The 15,096-nt window shown below is 38.6% G+C and overlaps 1 protein-coding gene across 2 annotated transcripts in view; it reads left to right on the top strand.

Annotated features, from left to right (window-relative positions):
- PHLDB2 (pleckstrin homology like domain family B member 2) overlaps positions 1–14,791 on the top strand; it is a 50,802-nt gene extending 36,011 nt beyond the window's left edge. For both annotated transcript variants that reach the window (XM_062511995.1, XM_062511987.1), the window contains 6 exons: positions 6,194–6,401; positions 8,190–8,280; positions 8,703–8,849; positions 11,151–11,370; positions 13,891–13,976; positions 14,651–14,791. In XM_062511995.1, coding sequence (XP_062367979.1) covers positions 6,194–6,401; positions 8,190–8,280; positions 8,703–8,849; positions 11,151–11,370; positions 13,891–13,976; positions 14,651–14,791 — 893 coding nt within the window. The remainder of the gene's footprint in view (positions 1–6,193; positions 6,402–8,189; positions 8,281–8,702; positions 8,850–11,150; positions 11,371–13,890; positions 13,977–14,650) is intronic.
- The last annotated feature ends 305 nt before the right edge of the window (positions 14,792–15,096 follow it).

Genomic DNA, 15,096 nt, shown 5'->3' with positions numbered 1-15,096 from the left:
GCTGGCAGTTATGTCCAGACTCGTCATTGTGATGTTATTTCAGTCTGAAAATCAATAGGGATGTTTTGGCTATTTGACAAGAAATCAAATATTTAAAGTTGGAAATATTTATGTCAAACGGTTGCAGAGTGTTAGTGTGTGACCTAAAACACAATTTTAAAGTGCTACCGAACCTAACACAGGCAAGGGTTTTAAAAATAAATCACTTCTAATTACTTTTAATAACTTTTAATGTTAAATTTTTTTGTCACTGTGCAATTAAGACAATCCTAGTGTAGGGTCAGATTCCTAGTCTTAAGAGTAAGAAAGGGAGAAACCTCTTGAATGAAAATTGAATTATGGCCTGACAAAGAAGAGAGGTAGGGGAGAATGAGAAAGATGTATTCATTGGGGCAGTTAGCATAGCACTTTTCATATGTTGTTTTGGAATCATGTGGTATACTGCTTGTCATACTAGTTGGCTGTTATTTTTTGAAAGATCCAGCAGTTTGAATGGAAATAGAAAATTATGAAGAGAGCCTTAAGGGATTAATTTGTACTGGGAAAGAGGACAGTTCTAGATGTCCTTTCCTGAAACATCAGCTTTGCCAAAGGGAAACAGTGCTGCTGACGGGTGCTTCATTTGCACTGTCAGGATTGTCAAAGTGTTGTTAACAGAAAGGCCGTAGGAACACAAGGATCATCTGTGGTCTGTCTTAGTAATTACTAAAGGATTTATTCCCTTTCTGTTCAACCTTAAGCTCCTTCAATTTATTGCTGTGGGAGGAGCTTGAAGAGTGTAACTGCTTTTGTACTGAAGTGCCACCTTTCTAGGCTGGGGAAACTCCTTTGTCTGGGTAACACACCACAAAAGTGTTTGCAGGGCTCTTTCTGCACTGCAGTGCAGAACTCAGCAAGGACAGGAATATCCAAGTCAGGTGGCTGGAGTCAGATCCCAGAATATTTCTATCCAGCTTTGCAGAAGGGCCAGAGAAAGTCTTCAAGCACCTTTCATTCAGCCTTACAGGTAAAGGCTTAATAGAAGTCCCTTCGTGGTTTGAGCAGGGAAGGGACTGAGTTTAACTTAGTGGGGTTTCTGGTTTCCCAGCACACTTTACACCCATACTCAGCACATGGAAGGAAAATAAACTTTCTTCAAAGTCAAAAGACAGTGCATTTCTGTGGAACAGTGAGATTTGGGTAATGTTCTGAACATGATGTACTGCTTCAATGCACCACACAGGACCATTGAAATGGAATATCATTGTCCATTAAAATGATTAAATCTTACTTGTCTTGCACCCAAATCACCGGGACTTGAGTCTGAGTAACTATGATTAATTTAATCAGACATCTTTAAATGCATCTTTGAAAACAAAGCCAGATGTTGTGTCAGTGGACATCCTTGGAGGTGTTTTTTTATTCCATCGCTCAGTGATAAATGTTTATATTACAATAAATACAGTTTGTTTATTTATTGTAAAAGCATTCCTGAGGTAGAGCGGGTTTGCCTTTTCAGAGTAAGTGAATATTTTTCAGATTTACTGACAAATCAGTGGAACTCTGTAAATGTATACAGACTGATTATACAGCTAAATATGAGCCCTCTAATCTTCCTGCTCCAAAAGTTAGTTTCACCTAGAAAAGGTGATGAAGAGATAAAAAGTGTTCTCTACTTGTCATGTGCAGTGAGTCAGCACCTGCTTTTCTTGTCTTTCTTTCCCCACTTGACAGATTTTTTCACTCTGCCAGTTTTCTGTGGCCAAGGTGATCTCTTGCAAACAACACGGGTGTCTTGTCTTCCTGATCCCTTGGGCATAGAGCTGCACCCAGTGCACTGGAACTGGGTTCAGTGCAGAGCCAAGGTCTCATGTGAAAAATACCACTTCATCCACTCAGTCTGGAGCCCTGGCTATCAAGCAGTGACCCACGCACTGCTATCCAAAGAGGATGGTGTGCTCCAGATATGGTGTTAGTAGCTTCCTGCGCTCCTCTAGGGCTCGATAGCATTGAGCGAAGTTCTAGACCAGGTGTTCTGGTGTGTGCATGTAGATCTGAAAGCAAGTATATTCAAGGCTGGCTAGAGGCAGTAGCAGCTCAGCTGGCTTAAAGACACTGTCTGAGTGTTACCACTAAACTAGGCATGGTCTGAAAGGAGTTTTCTTTAATATGCTTTCTCCAGTTTTACTTATTTCAGTCCAAGAAGGTAACTGTAAAAGTCTGAGGTGGAAAAAAAAGGAGAGTTAAAAGTGAAATCAGGAAATTGAGAACAGCCTCTTGGGTCCAAACATGGACTTCCTGGATTTTTATTTATGCAGGAACAAGCAATACCTATGAATAAATTTTAGGCTGGATGCAGTAATAAATATTTTCATGGATTTTTAAGTACTAAGTAGTCTTTATTCCAGGATTGCCAAACGGTGTTCAGTCAGTCATGTGAGTTCAAGAATTGTTACTGAAAGAAACAGATGCTGTCAGTAGTCATGGCCTGCGTTAAGGGCAACTTCAATGTTTTAGAGGACACATATTTGTTATAAATCATTAGTGGAAAAAGGTATTTCTTAGCAGCCATTCATGAGGTAATTCTGAAAGACTGTATTTATAAATTCACCTCCTGTGGACATGCCTTTGTAACCAAACCACACGCAAAGACAGAATGAAGAAGCCACTACTTGGCACGATCTCAAGACCTCACCCTGTGCAGGTGGATGCTTGGAGCTCCCAGGGAGTGCTGAGTGCCAGAATCTTGCACAAGGACAGGCAGGAGCAAGGAGGGAGGGTTAGCCAATGCAGTCCCACTGACTGCAGGATGGACTCCAGAAGGGAAGAAGGAATGGTTAGTTGGGAGTCAAGGTGTAAGACCAGACACAGCACTGGAAACAAAGCTGTAGGGACAGGGAGCTTAAGTACCGGCAAGATGATTATTTATGTCCTTTCTAAGCTCTGTTAAAAAAAAAAAAAAATGCATGCTGCAAGTAAGGGATATTTGTACAAACGATCTAGAAACTTTTCAAAGCAGTCTGTCTTTTTTGTTTTTCACTCTTTCTCTTGTCAAACTCAGGAAAAACAAGAAAAGGTATGAAAATATCTCCTTCCCTGGCTGTATTTCTCATGTGATGTTTTTGCAAAAGTACCAGTTGCATCAGCACTGTCAAGTAGTTCCTAGACTCTTGAAAAACTTGTAATAATTGTTCAATAATGACAGCATTTCAAAAATTCTTTTTTTCCTGCTGTCAAATAACCTGTCACAACAAAACTTCTGACTCAAGATAGTATCTACAGAGCTATGGCTTTGTGCAGGCCTTATTTTTTGCCTTCTTCACTCATAGCCACACAAGTAGAGCAGAAAATTTAGAGATCTTTGCAGCTCTGTGGGTGACAATGACAAGGTAGACAGACTTGGGCTTCCTACTTTGGCATGTTTCCACACAACAAATGTATCTTGACATGTTAATGTCAGCCTTTAAAAAGGGGGGGAAAAAGAGAAAGAAGAAAGAATAGGAATAAAAAAAATAAAAGAAAAATGTAATGGGATCATTTTCATAAAATACTAGTGGGTTTTTTACATACTTGACAGTGCCACTTTTAATAATAGCTTTCACCTTTAGTTCTACCCTCACCATAATTTTGTGGTGGTATACCTGGATTTTGTGATTCTGCAGTAACTCCTTTGGAATATTTTTCTTTGATGACGTGGCTTATGGATTTTTGCAATATTTTTCTGAACAGTATGGCTGTTAACATTGTTAAGTTTATTGGTTTGCTGCAGAGCAGTGGAGCTCTGTAGTAAAACCAGCACAACAACAACATTTTAGTTCTTGTATCAGGTTGGACTTAACCGATACAAATCTTGGCTTGTGGGAAATTTTAGTTAAGTGCTGGATCTTACAAGGAGGGTCATATTTTTAACTGCATGTTGTGTGAACAGGCACCTGAGCAGTTAAAAATTCCTTAAACAACAGATTGTGCTTGCTCAGTGTGAAGGTGTGGCTGTAATGGAGGCAAGCTGGCTGTGAAGCCTCCTGGTGTTGGTACACAGCCGATTCTGAGCTTTGAGCTGCCTGCTGCTTGCAGCATGAAGATAAAAGGAGAACACTGAATTATGCTTTGTTTCTGTGAATGCATCTAATTTTGCAACCTAACAAATGTTGATTTCATCTAGTGTTTAGTTATTTTGCATGATTGTATAAATTTGACTGATAAATGTTTTCCTGAAAAATGGGTTATTTATCTTAAGGGGTAGAGCGTTTGTAGCGCTGCTGTGCTGCTCTATGCCTTTTAGATGGGTTTATTTTTCAGTGAAATATAAAATACAGAATTAAGATTTCTGAGTAGGCAAGGATTTGTAGAGCGCTGAACAGAAAAACATGCATTTGAATAAAGTTCTTTCAGTAATTTATTTTTTTCTCTCTTTCCCTAATGAATCATTGATAACCATTTCACAGGAGCAATTAGTCATTCCAAAGGTTCAAGTATGAAAGGTAATTGCTTATCTGCAATAACAGGAGCATTTGCCAAAATAAAGGGGAAAAAGCAAACCACATGTGAATCAGTAATACCTGTGTTGTGTGATGCTATTATTTATGACTGCAGAGGTGTATTTGTGTCCCTTTTGTCTGTTTTACTAATCGATGTGATTGAATTTTTGATTGAAATTTAGTGTTCTTTTAAATGGCTAGTGGGTCCTCTTAGTTCCTTAGAAGCCAGCTTTAAGTTGTCTCCAAGAAAGCTTTGTATGGTACAGAGGGAAGTGAGGAAAAAAACTACCTTGGAAATGCTTGTAGGGTACAGTTTCTTTAATTACGTGCTTTAATTATTCAGCTGAAGGACACAGTTTTCAGATAACTGAAAAATTATCTGAGTAGTTGTTGGCTCTCTGAACTGGGACTCTCCCAGCTCTGGCATGGCAAAAAATACCAGAGAGTAACCTTGTATGCACGGATAGGGAATAAGGCAGAAAAATACTGCACTTCAAGCATGCTTTCTTGACATCAGTGTCTTAATGATGTCTAGTAAAATTTTTATCTGGACCTTGCTGCATTTGTACATTTGTCTGCATTTTTCCCATGTCTGTTTATCTTAAATATGTGGAATGTTAGTGGCTGCCTTCCTGTAAGAATGTGAGGTTTTTCATGTAGTCTATCATTCCTTCCTCATCTCCAGCTCTGCCAGCAGCTCAGAATTTGGGTCAGAAATGTGCAGAGAATATTATAAACGTAACTATCAGAACTATGGGAAAGTCCCACTTCTTGCATTCATTGAAGGAAAAGATGAGCAGTGTGGTTGCACTTGTAATCACATAGGTGGAACAACCTTAAAAGGGCACTGGAAAATACTTCAGCAGTTAAAATGACAGCTCCTCCTCACCAGGCAAGCTCAACAACCTCTCTCTAAGACTGCATTACTTTCAAAGAGCAACATAGATGTGAGATAAAAATAATTGTGAAGAGACATTTTCCAAGGACACATTGCCAAACAAAGTTCGCTGTGTTCAAGAAGGATAACTTTTCAGAAAACAAAGTTTTTGTGGAAAAATTACAGAACCTTTGCATGAACCTTACTTTTCTTCAGAATCATTGAGCTATACGGATCTGCTTCAGTCCTGTATGGTGAACTTGGTGAACTGCAATTTCAAAACTCCAGTAAAGTACCTCTACACTAATAACTATGATTCCATAACAAGCAGCCTGTATTATTTCAGCTGAAATTAAGAGTCTTAATTGCAGTTACCAGAAAGCAAAGTTTCCCAAATAGACCAAAAAATAAAATCCGTAGTCACTGAAATAAACCAGACAAGTACTTAAGATGATTGAATATCAGGATGCTTTTCTTTTTTCTCTAATTTAGTCAGTGTAATTTCTTCTAAATTCCTGAATTTAACTGCATTACTTTCCAGATTAGGCCTAATTGTGATTTTAAAATGTAAATTTTATTTTTTTTCAAATTAGATTTTCATAATACACACACACAAAAACATATATTGAAAAGTCAGCTATACTAAAGTGCATATATGTGCATCCATCATAAGTAAAACACGTATTTAAAGCTTTTATTTCAGTGTGATTAACCTGTAAAATTAACCATAATATTGTAGTACCTTGGTCACAGTGCTGTAAAGACTGAGGTGATGTTCAACATGCTTGTGCTGCTAACAAGTTAATTCTCCTGTCACATAGTTTTGGTGTGAAATCAGTGTTTCCTCTGTACTTTATAGGGTATAACCATCAGCGCATCTGTGAAAACCAAAGGCAGAAGTCTCCAGAATTCTACAGCAGAACAGCATCAGAATCCAATGTGTATTTGAACAGTTTCCATTACCCTGATCGTAGTTACAAGGACCATGCCTTTGACACGTTAAGCTTAGACAGTTCTGACAGTATGGAGACAAGCATATCAGCATGCTCACCAGATAACATTTCCAGGTAGGTCTTCTTTCCTTCTACTCCTGCAATGGTCATAGGGCATAATGAAAAAAAGAGAATATGTACATGTTGACACTGTGATAGTGTGGATGCTGCTGATGGGTTAAGAAAACGTAAGATTAATAGACAGGCATCGTATTTGTCTGTCTCCTCATAATCAGGTTTAACTGCATCTGTTTATTGAAAGATGGAAAATAAAAATATGGAAAAGTTAAGTGATAATGCTGAAGTTTACAGAACAATCAGTGCTTCCTCACATGATTGCTGCAGGGAAGGAATTTCCTCTGATAGGAAGCTTCTCAAGGACATGTGATATTGATGATACACACTTGTTCTACAAGTCCTGCATGTTAACCAACTAGATACTTCAGCTGAAACACTGAGGCTTCCTCCAAATGTCTTTTTGCCCTTTCCTCTCCCTTTTCTGGATCAGTAAAAATGAAGAGATGACACTGGAAAGCTTCCTTTTCTCATCTTCAGAGGCTGTCAGTTCAGACACCATTTCTCAGATGAAAGGAATTTCCACGATCTGTGTTAAAAGTCCAGATGAGTCTCAAAACTGTGTACAAACAATTTTCTCCTGACAGTCTGTTTTTTATTCCTGACATTATGGTAATGCTATCATTCCTGCTCACAGTCCTGCCCCAGCAGTTTCACAAGCATAAATAGAGGCTGATCATTAAGGACAGCTTTGTCACAGCACTGTGAATACCTTGCGAACACAAGGACAGCTTTTTTGGCTAGCACATAGTGTTTTACTTAGCATCTGTTTCCTGTGGCAGGGAAAGCCCTCTGATTTCCCCTTTTAGTCATTATCATTGGAGTGTTAAGAGTTTCAGAAAATACCAGTGGCAGTTCCTCTGGCTGGTTTGCTTGGGCTTTTTTTTGCATTGGTTGGTGTTGGCTTTGATTTTTTTAAAGGAATAACATTAGGACATGGGTTTTGAGGATTTCTGTTTTAAATGGATAGTCAGCAAGTTTCTGATAGCTGCAGACAGGCTGGGAATGAACTCTGTGCATCAAGCTAATGTGCCAGTGATATGAAACCTTTCTCTCTCTCTGACTTTCTGCTCTGACCCTTTGGAAGGAGGTTGGTGTGTGTCTGAGCTTACCATCCTGTAAGTCCGGTCTCCAGCCCAGGACTGGGAAGCCCCAACAGCTGTTGAATTTCACTGGAACTGTTTGCTCTTCTGCTTCCCTCTGACTCTTGCAGCCAATGCCAGAAGGAAAACAATAGAAAGCAACACAAAAAAAAACCCAAATAGCCCAAATCAATACAAAAACCAGAAAAGGACCCTTTACAACACATCTTTCTATTTCTCACAAGGCAGAGTTTGGTGAAAGTAGAAAAGAGTGTGAGCTGATTTTGTTGATAAAAACTGGAAGATAGGTGATGAATTTTTCTTGACAAAATTTCCCTTCAGCAAAATTAATTCCGACTATTTTACATGGTGTTGGAGAATATTTTCTAGTCATATCAGACTTTAAAGGAAAACAACTTATGATGCTTTGTTCTGACCAATTTTAAATGTGTAATATGTTTTACCATGTTTAAGGCAAGAGAAACACTTTTTGTAGAAATGCATAAAATTTGTGGTTGCTCAAAGTACAGAACAGAACTTCTGTAGTCATTCATCAGCTTGCCACGTACCTCTTTTTTGTTAGTGGCTACTGCACTGAATTGGATCTCAACACTGTCAGCTTCATTCTTAATTTATGTTGGACTGTAAAGTATTTCTTTAAATACAAACTGTTATTTTAAATAGAAATCATGGGGTTTTTTTACAGTGCTAGCACTTCAAACGTTGCAAGAATAGAGGAGATGGAGAGACTTCTCAAACAAGCACATGCTGAAAAGACTCGGCTGCTTGAGACCAGGGTAAGTGTAATTTTGAGTAACTGTAGGCATGCAGGTTTAGATAATATTCTCCTAATGCAACATAGAAACCTACCCAGCTTATACTTAACAGACACTTAAAAAATACCTCTTCCCCCTTGGCTTCACCTCACACTACAACTTTGAGCCCATATGCAATATCTGCTACCTCAAAGGACAAGTGGATGGCAAAATCCCCAAAAACTTGGTCAGCATTGGTTTGACACCTGTTGGGGGAGCTGCTTAAGAAAAACTTTCATTTCCATTCCATTATCTACTTCTTACTCCAAATTTCAGTCCAGTGTGCTGGATGTATATTTCTGCCTACTTAAGGAACAAAAAGGTATTTAGTCCTACCTTAGAAATTACATTGCCAGCTATAGTTTTGCATATAATTGAAGTTCTGTTTGTGCTGTGGTATTTAGGAACGGGAGATGGAAGCTAAGAAACGAGCTCTGGAAGAAGAAAAACGCCGCAGAGAGCAACTGGAGAAAAGACTGGAGGAAGAAACAAGCCAGAGGCAAAAATTAATTGAAAAAGAAGTCAAAATACGTGAGAAACAAAGAGCACAGGTCAGATACAGGGATGTGAAATGGTTTTGAAGTGGAAGACTTCCCCTTCCCCTAAGTGCATTTCTGCCAACTGTAAACAGAACTGCTTTCAGCTGAACAGATGGATTTAGTATTTTTGAGGTGCAGTTGTTTTCCTAAAAGTATATTTGGGCTCTTGGAGCCAAGTATTCATTTAAAGTTAGATAACAGCATAGATATCTATTTAGAATTTTATATATAAAGTATCAATATTAATCCTATAAATTTAGGATTGTTACAGAATATAGGCAGGGCAGAATTTTTTGACCAGAACAAGAGAAATTTGTGGGGTTTTTTAATTTTATAAACCATTGGTGTTGGGGTTTTGTTTTGTTTTGTTTTGCTTTTTCTTTTAATACATAAAATACCTTGAAATGTGAATTATTACTTCCAAACATTTGACTGAAAAGAAAAAACAAATAAGGAAGTTTTTTCAGCTTCACATCTACAGTAGAGCATAAATACTATTTTTTCTAAAGTTAATGGGACTGTACAACAAGAGAAACATTACTTAATTTAGAAAGTGTTACTTCCTACATATCTTTGTTTCTTCTTTGGGCTCAGCAGTACCTTGAATTTTCTTTAGGCTTAGGGTCTTACCTGTTTATTCATTCAAAACAACTAATACTTACTTATAAGGTACAGCAAATAGACTAGGCAGTCACTGCTGGTATGCCAGAGCAAGACAATGTCTCCATCTTAATAAATGTATTTGAGTGTAGAAGATTCCATATCATATTGGAATATCTTTCTGGTTTCATCTGTGCTACCTTTGCTGATGTTTAACCAGCCATTTCTAGTTAAATATATTAATTCATATGCCTTTATATAAAATGTAATCAGCAATACTAAATTACTTGCCTCCTTTTTTCCTAAGAAATTTTGTTGACAACTCAAGTATGGTGAAAACAACAATGCAATGCTGATATCTTTATCCCAAATTAGACCATGCATGTGTCATAATAGAATGTCCTGTCAGTTAACTGCTAATTGTCAGACTTGGCAGAGAGAAGAAGACTGAATTGGCAGGAAGACAAAAACGTTATCTGTCAAAAATGATTGATTTTTCTTTTTCTCCTTTTTCTTTCCTTTGTACAGTGACACCAGCTTCTTTTTCTCCAGCACATTTTGACACTTAGAAATGTGAACGAGAGGAAGGAACTCCACCTTTGCAATTGCCAGAGCTGCTGCCAGCTTGTGTCATACAGGACTGCATAATTTTAGAAGGGTGCTAAGAGTTCTTGTGAGCAACACAGCTCCTGTTGCACCAAGAGGCTCTTAAGAATGCAGTGAGGGAAAGTCCCTTTGATTGGAGACTCACAGTGGGATTTAGCAAGCTAACTTGAGGAATGGAGCAGGGGAAGATCAGTTTCTCCAGGTCACTGACTTATCTGGAGTCCAGGGGGAGAGAGACAGGGAGATGCTCCTTTCACAGATCCTTGAAAACATCTAAAATCAGGTTCTGTTTCAAAGTAGCCTCTCTCTGCCTCAGCTGCAGCAGGAGCCCTCTCTGGGAGACCTGTCTTCTGTGTTTAAAATGAGGGGGTGGTGATAGTGCATAGACCCTATGCCCTAGAAAACGAGAACATTCCCTCAGTTGGCAGAGGTTCCAAATCGCTATCTCCTCCTGTCTCTTGCAGAGGGATGCACTAATGCTCTCCGTAGCATACTGGGAACTAGCTATCACAGTTCATTTGTTCAGCAGAAAATAATTCTGTTTGTATTCACCACAATCTCTGTGAAACTTACTGGCAATTACAGTTCATTCCCATTACTAATGTTTCCTGCAATTGCATGTTCTTATTATTTATATATTACACTCTGCAAGAAAATACCTCTAGCAGTAGAATTAAAATTGAAGAGTGACATGTGTGCAGTGAGTATTTGATCCAGAGAAATAAAGGGTTTGCTTAACATCCTACTTATGAAGTTCTTCATCTAAAGCAGCAACACACCCTTACATTTAATTAATGTCTTAGAATTTAAAAAATTGTCTAAGACAACTTTTCTGTGCTGTGGCCTCTGTTTTACCAGCTTATCAGCTGTTGATTTCAAGAAAGTTCGATGCTCTATCTGGCTTTTACAAAGTTAGCCAACACTGTAAATTTAGAAGTTTAAATAATTTTTCAAGAAAATTAGAGCTGCAGTAAAAGCTCTTTGTTTTTTCTTATATTTATTCTTAGACTCTGTGAGCAGTTTTCAGTTATGTCCTCGCAACAGAAAGAGCAGGAGATGATAAGGCTTCTCTTAAAAATCAATATGATTTTCTTTTCTTTCCTGTAGGCCCGTCCCTTGACTCGCTATTTGCCCGTTAGGAAGGAAGACTTTGACCTACGGAGCCACATTGAAACAGCTGGGCACAACATAGAGACCTGCTACCACATTTCTCTCACTGAGAAGACCTGCCGAGGCTTTCTGATTAAAATGGGAGGAAAAATTAAAACATGGAAAAAACGGTGGTTTGTTTTTGACAGAAACAAGAGAACTTTTACTTATTATGCAGGTAGGTTGCAGGATTGCTGCTAGGGTACATCTGTTCTTCTATTTTCTTATGAAACTCAGCTGAGTTTATGAACAAGTAGGGAGTCCAGATAAAGCTCAGATTTCCATTTCATCCATTTACTCAGAGGTCATATGAATCCTTCCCTACAGCGCTCAATTCTCATGCCAGGTAAGGCAGAATTGAGCATACAAAACAAAGGAGGAGATGCAGATTGGCAAGAGAAAAAATGGAAGATGATTAGGTTACAAGTACACAGAATAATGGTTCCACGTATTTTATTTTTATGTATTACATACTTCCCCAGTGACTGAATGATTTCTTGTACCCTTCATACAAGAATATCATTTATTATACTTACTGTGAAAATTGAAGTGAATGCTTTCACAGTCGTGTGCTTAATGTGAAGAAAAGTTTTTCAGGAAATTAAAAGACTTACTGAGTTTGCCTTATTTTGAAAGTGTAAGGAATTTCAGATGAAGAATATGCAATACTCCAAAGGTGTTTGTGTACAAAAAGTTGTATTACACAATATCTGGAGCCATTATAAGCATTACATTACTTTGTTACCTTAGGCTAAACACAGAAATGGGGGATTGAAGAACACAGTTATGTGTCCAAATGCTGTGCAAATATACACGTGGTTTGACTTTCAAGTTTCAGTTCTGAGGAAGCCGCAAAAATAACTTTGTGCTCTGAATATTTATTGTGCAGAGAGGCCAGAAAGAGGCATATGCAGGATGGTCATTGCTAAGACACAGAAGAAAACACCGAGTACAAAAACACCCACACAGTTTCATTTACTTTACTGACATACCTGCTTTCCAGCAACTCATAAAAAACTTAAAACTGAATTCATTACATTCATTCATCACATACCCACTGAATATTTCTTACTAGTTTGCAGTAATACAATGAAGAATGCCACAAACGTTTTTTATTTTGTTCTTAGCATCTGGTTTGTTGGTTAGAAAGGCCTGTGACACACAGTACTGTGTTCCCATCTGGTACTGATCTTTTTTTGTCTTTTTTCAAGTAGTTATGTTAACATTTAATGGTTTCACTTTTGAGTGCAGTGCAGTTGCCATAATGTAATCTCAATTACCAAAGAAAACTTGTGCTAATGTCTCAAGGATTCCAGCCAACAAGCACAGTTTTATGAGAAGTCTGTACCAGCTGCACTAAAATGCTGTTGCTTGTATGAATGAGGATCCATCTAGATCTTTAAAGATGTAGTAGATTTCCAAAATAAATATTGGTGCTGTAAATTCAGAGTTATTGAACTCTAAGTGAATGTACTGAGATAATGCTTTAGTTCTGCCAGTGCACTGAACCAAGAATTTACCCTGAAGTCTGACAGCTTAGTGTGGAGACTGCAGCATCTGCACTTTCTGAACTGAAGTGTTCAGGGAACTTTACCAAAGATGCTTTTGATGGGAGATTGTGGGTGGGTACCTGAAATAGTCTGGTACCCAAGGCCCCAGGTGGGGCTTGAAAAGAGAGTGGATCCCCTGCTTACTTGTAGTGCACAGACAGCACACTTTGGATAGTGCTGTGTTTATCTCAGTGTAACATGTGCTGTCATCTCATAATCCCATACCTCAGTGCTTCAGTACTGCTTCACTGGGGGCTGGCAGGAAGATTCCCAAAGCTGCATCATTTGCTGTCTGGGATTTCATTTTGCCATCATGTGAAGCTTTAAGAATTGCCTGCAGCTACAGATAGGATGTAAGCTGAGTTCCCCAAGTGTTTAAATGACAGCCGAATCCCTCATGGGACTGATAAAGATGTTCTGTATAACTGTTCAGTGTTGAGCTAACACTATGACTTGGGGGCAGAAAGCATTATATTCCCCTAATACAAAAGTGCTGGGAGTGAAAGGAAGTTTGCTTTTCAGTGTCCACATGCAGTTGGGATGCCTTTTAACAATTTCTCTCCCCACTGCAGGAGAATGGAGGGTGAATGCTGCCCTGTCCTGCTCCTTTTTCTTCTGAAAAATTATAGTGTTGACTCTTAAGTTCACATCTGAAGAAGCACATTTTTTAAAAAGTACATGTACAAACTGTGTTCTGATATAAAGGTTTTGCTGTCAGATAGTATTGAAAATTTGATTGTCATTACAGTTTTCCCTTGAAGGCAAACAGGAGTTTTAAGCCTGTATGAAGTCTGGCTGGTTTTCGTGGAATTGGAAGAGTGCATATATCTGAGAGGCACCTGTCCTTCTGTGGGCTAATACCCTCCATAACATTTAGACATTTCAGTGAAAGGAGTTAACTTGCAAATAGATGAGGAAATTACAAAAGCTTTTATCCTTGGAAACGAGGTGAAAAAGAAGACATATTAAAATCAGTGATGTATCTCTCAACAAAACCAACAAACTAGTAAGAAGTTTCCCTTCGGATTTCAGAAGGAGAACTGTTAAGTCAGTTACTTACCAGCTGAACATATATGGAAATGCAAATTAAGCTTTTGCTTCTTAATGTTCATTTCAGTTCTGAAGTCATTCTCTCTTCTCTGTTTTAGACAAACATGAAACTAAATTAAAAGGTGTAATATATTTTCAAGCTATTGAAGAAGTCTATTATGATCATCTAAAGAATGCATATAAGGTAAACTTTATTATTGCTGATTTAACCACATATCTCTTAGAGCACCCAAAGTATGGTAGCTGCTGTAAAATTAAAGGGAGAACTAACATTATTGGGGGGAAAAAAGAAACAAATACTCAAAAGAACCCTGGAGTGGAGGAAAAGGAGAAGGAATCTAATCAGTGATCAGCACTGCTTTGGGGGGGGGTTTTATACTGATGGAAGCAGAGGTAAGTGTTTACCTGCAAAGTGGGATTTGCTGCAAGGAGTTCCTTAGTCTGGTGGCAAGACCACTGAAATCAGTGGCTTGGACAAGTCAAGGGCTGGCTGCATGCCTCTGTCCCAGGGAAGGGAGTTCACTGTGTCCTTGCCTCTCATCTGTACTTGAAATAAGCTGTGAACAATTCGTGAAAGCCACTGGACAGAGTGGGGGAGTTAGTTATTTGGGCATGAAACAACAGCTTGGAGCCCTGTAGCACTGTGTAATAGTCTACTGGGAAAATGTTGTGAAAGGTGTTTATGGTGGCTACAATCACTTTAAATGCATCTCTGCTGCAATATAAGATGCAGTGGTACAGCGTTTTATCTTTCTTCTTAATCCTATTCATAAATATCCCTGTAAGTAATTCCACTTCTGGCTCCAATAAACGGCGCTGATTTCGCTCCTTTGATACCTTCTTTGTGTTTTATTCTAGAGTCCCAACCCCTTGCTGACCTTCAGTGTTAAGACTCATGACCGCATCTACTACATGGTTGCTCCTTCTCCAGAAGCCATGAGGATATGGATGGATGTCATTGTTACAGGCGCAGAAGGCTACACCCACTTCATGTTATAATAAAAGGGGAGCAACAGGGCATCCTGCAATAATGTAACTAATGAAGTTAGCCATAGCTAGTGACAGCTGAAAAGCCAGTGAATAATACCCTGAAATGTCCCCCTTATGATGTGCACCCAAAACCTCAGATTGAGAGGGGGGCTACAAATGCATTGAAAAGGGGAGGGGGGGTGTTACCTGTTGTAGTTGATCTTTATAGGAATGGAGGAGCTTAAAGCTGTTGAGAGAATCATAGTGCTCCAAAATGGATAATCAGGCAATTTTAATTACAGCATCTTGATTGAATGATAAGTTTCTACAAATTC

This window comes from Cinclus cinclus, chromosome 2 (assembly GCF_963662255.1).
Source record: "Cinclus cinclus chromosome 2, bCinCin1.1, whole genome shotgun sequence".
Lineage (NCBI taxonomy): Eukaryota > Metazoa > Chordata > Aves > Passeriformes > Cinclidae > Cinclus > Cinclus cinclus.
The sequence above is the reverse complement of the archived record's forward strand: the minus strand, read 5'-3'. Positions and strand labels throughout refer to the sequence as shown.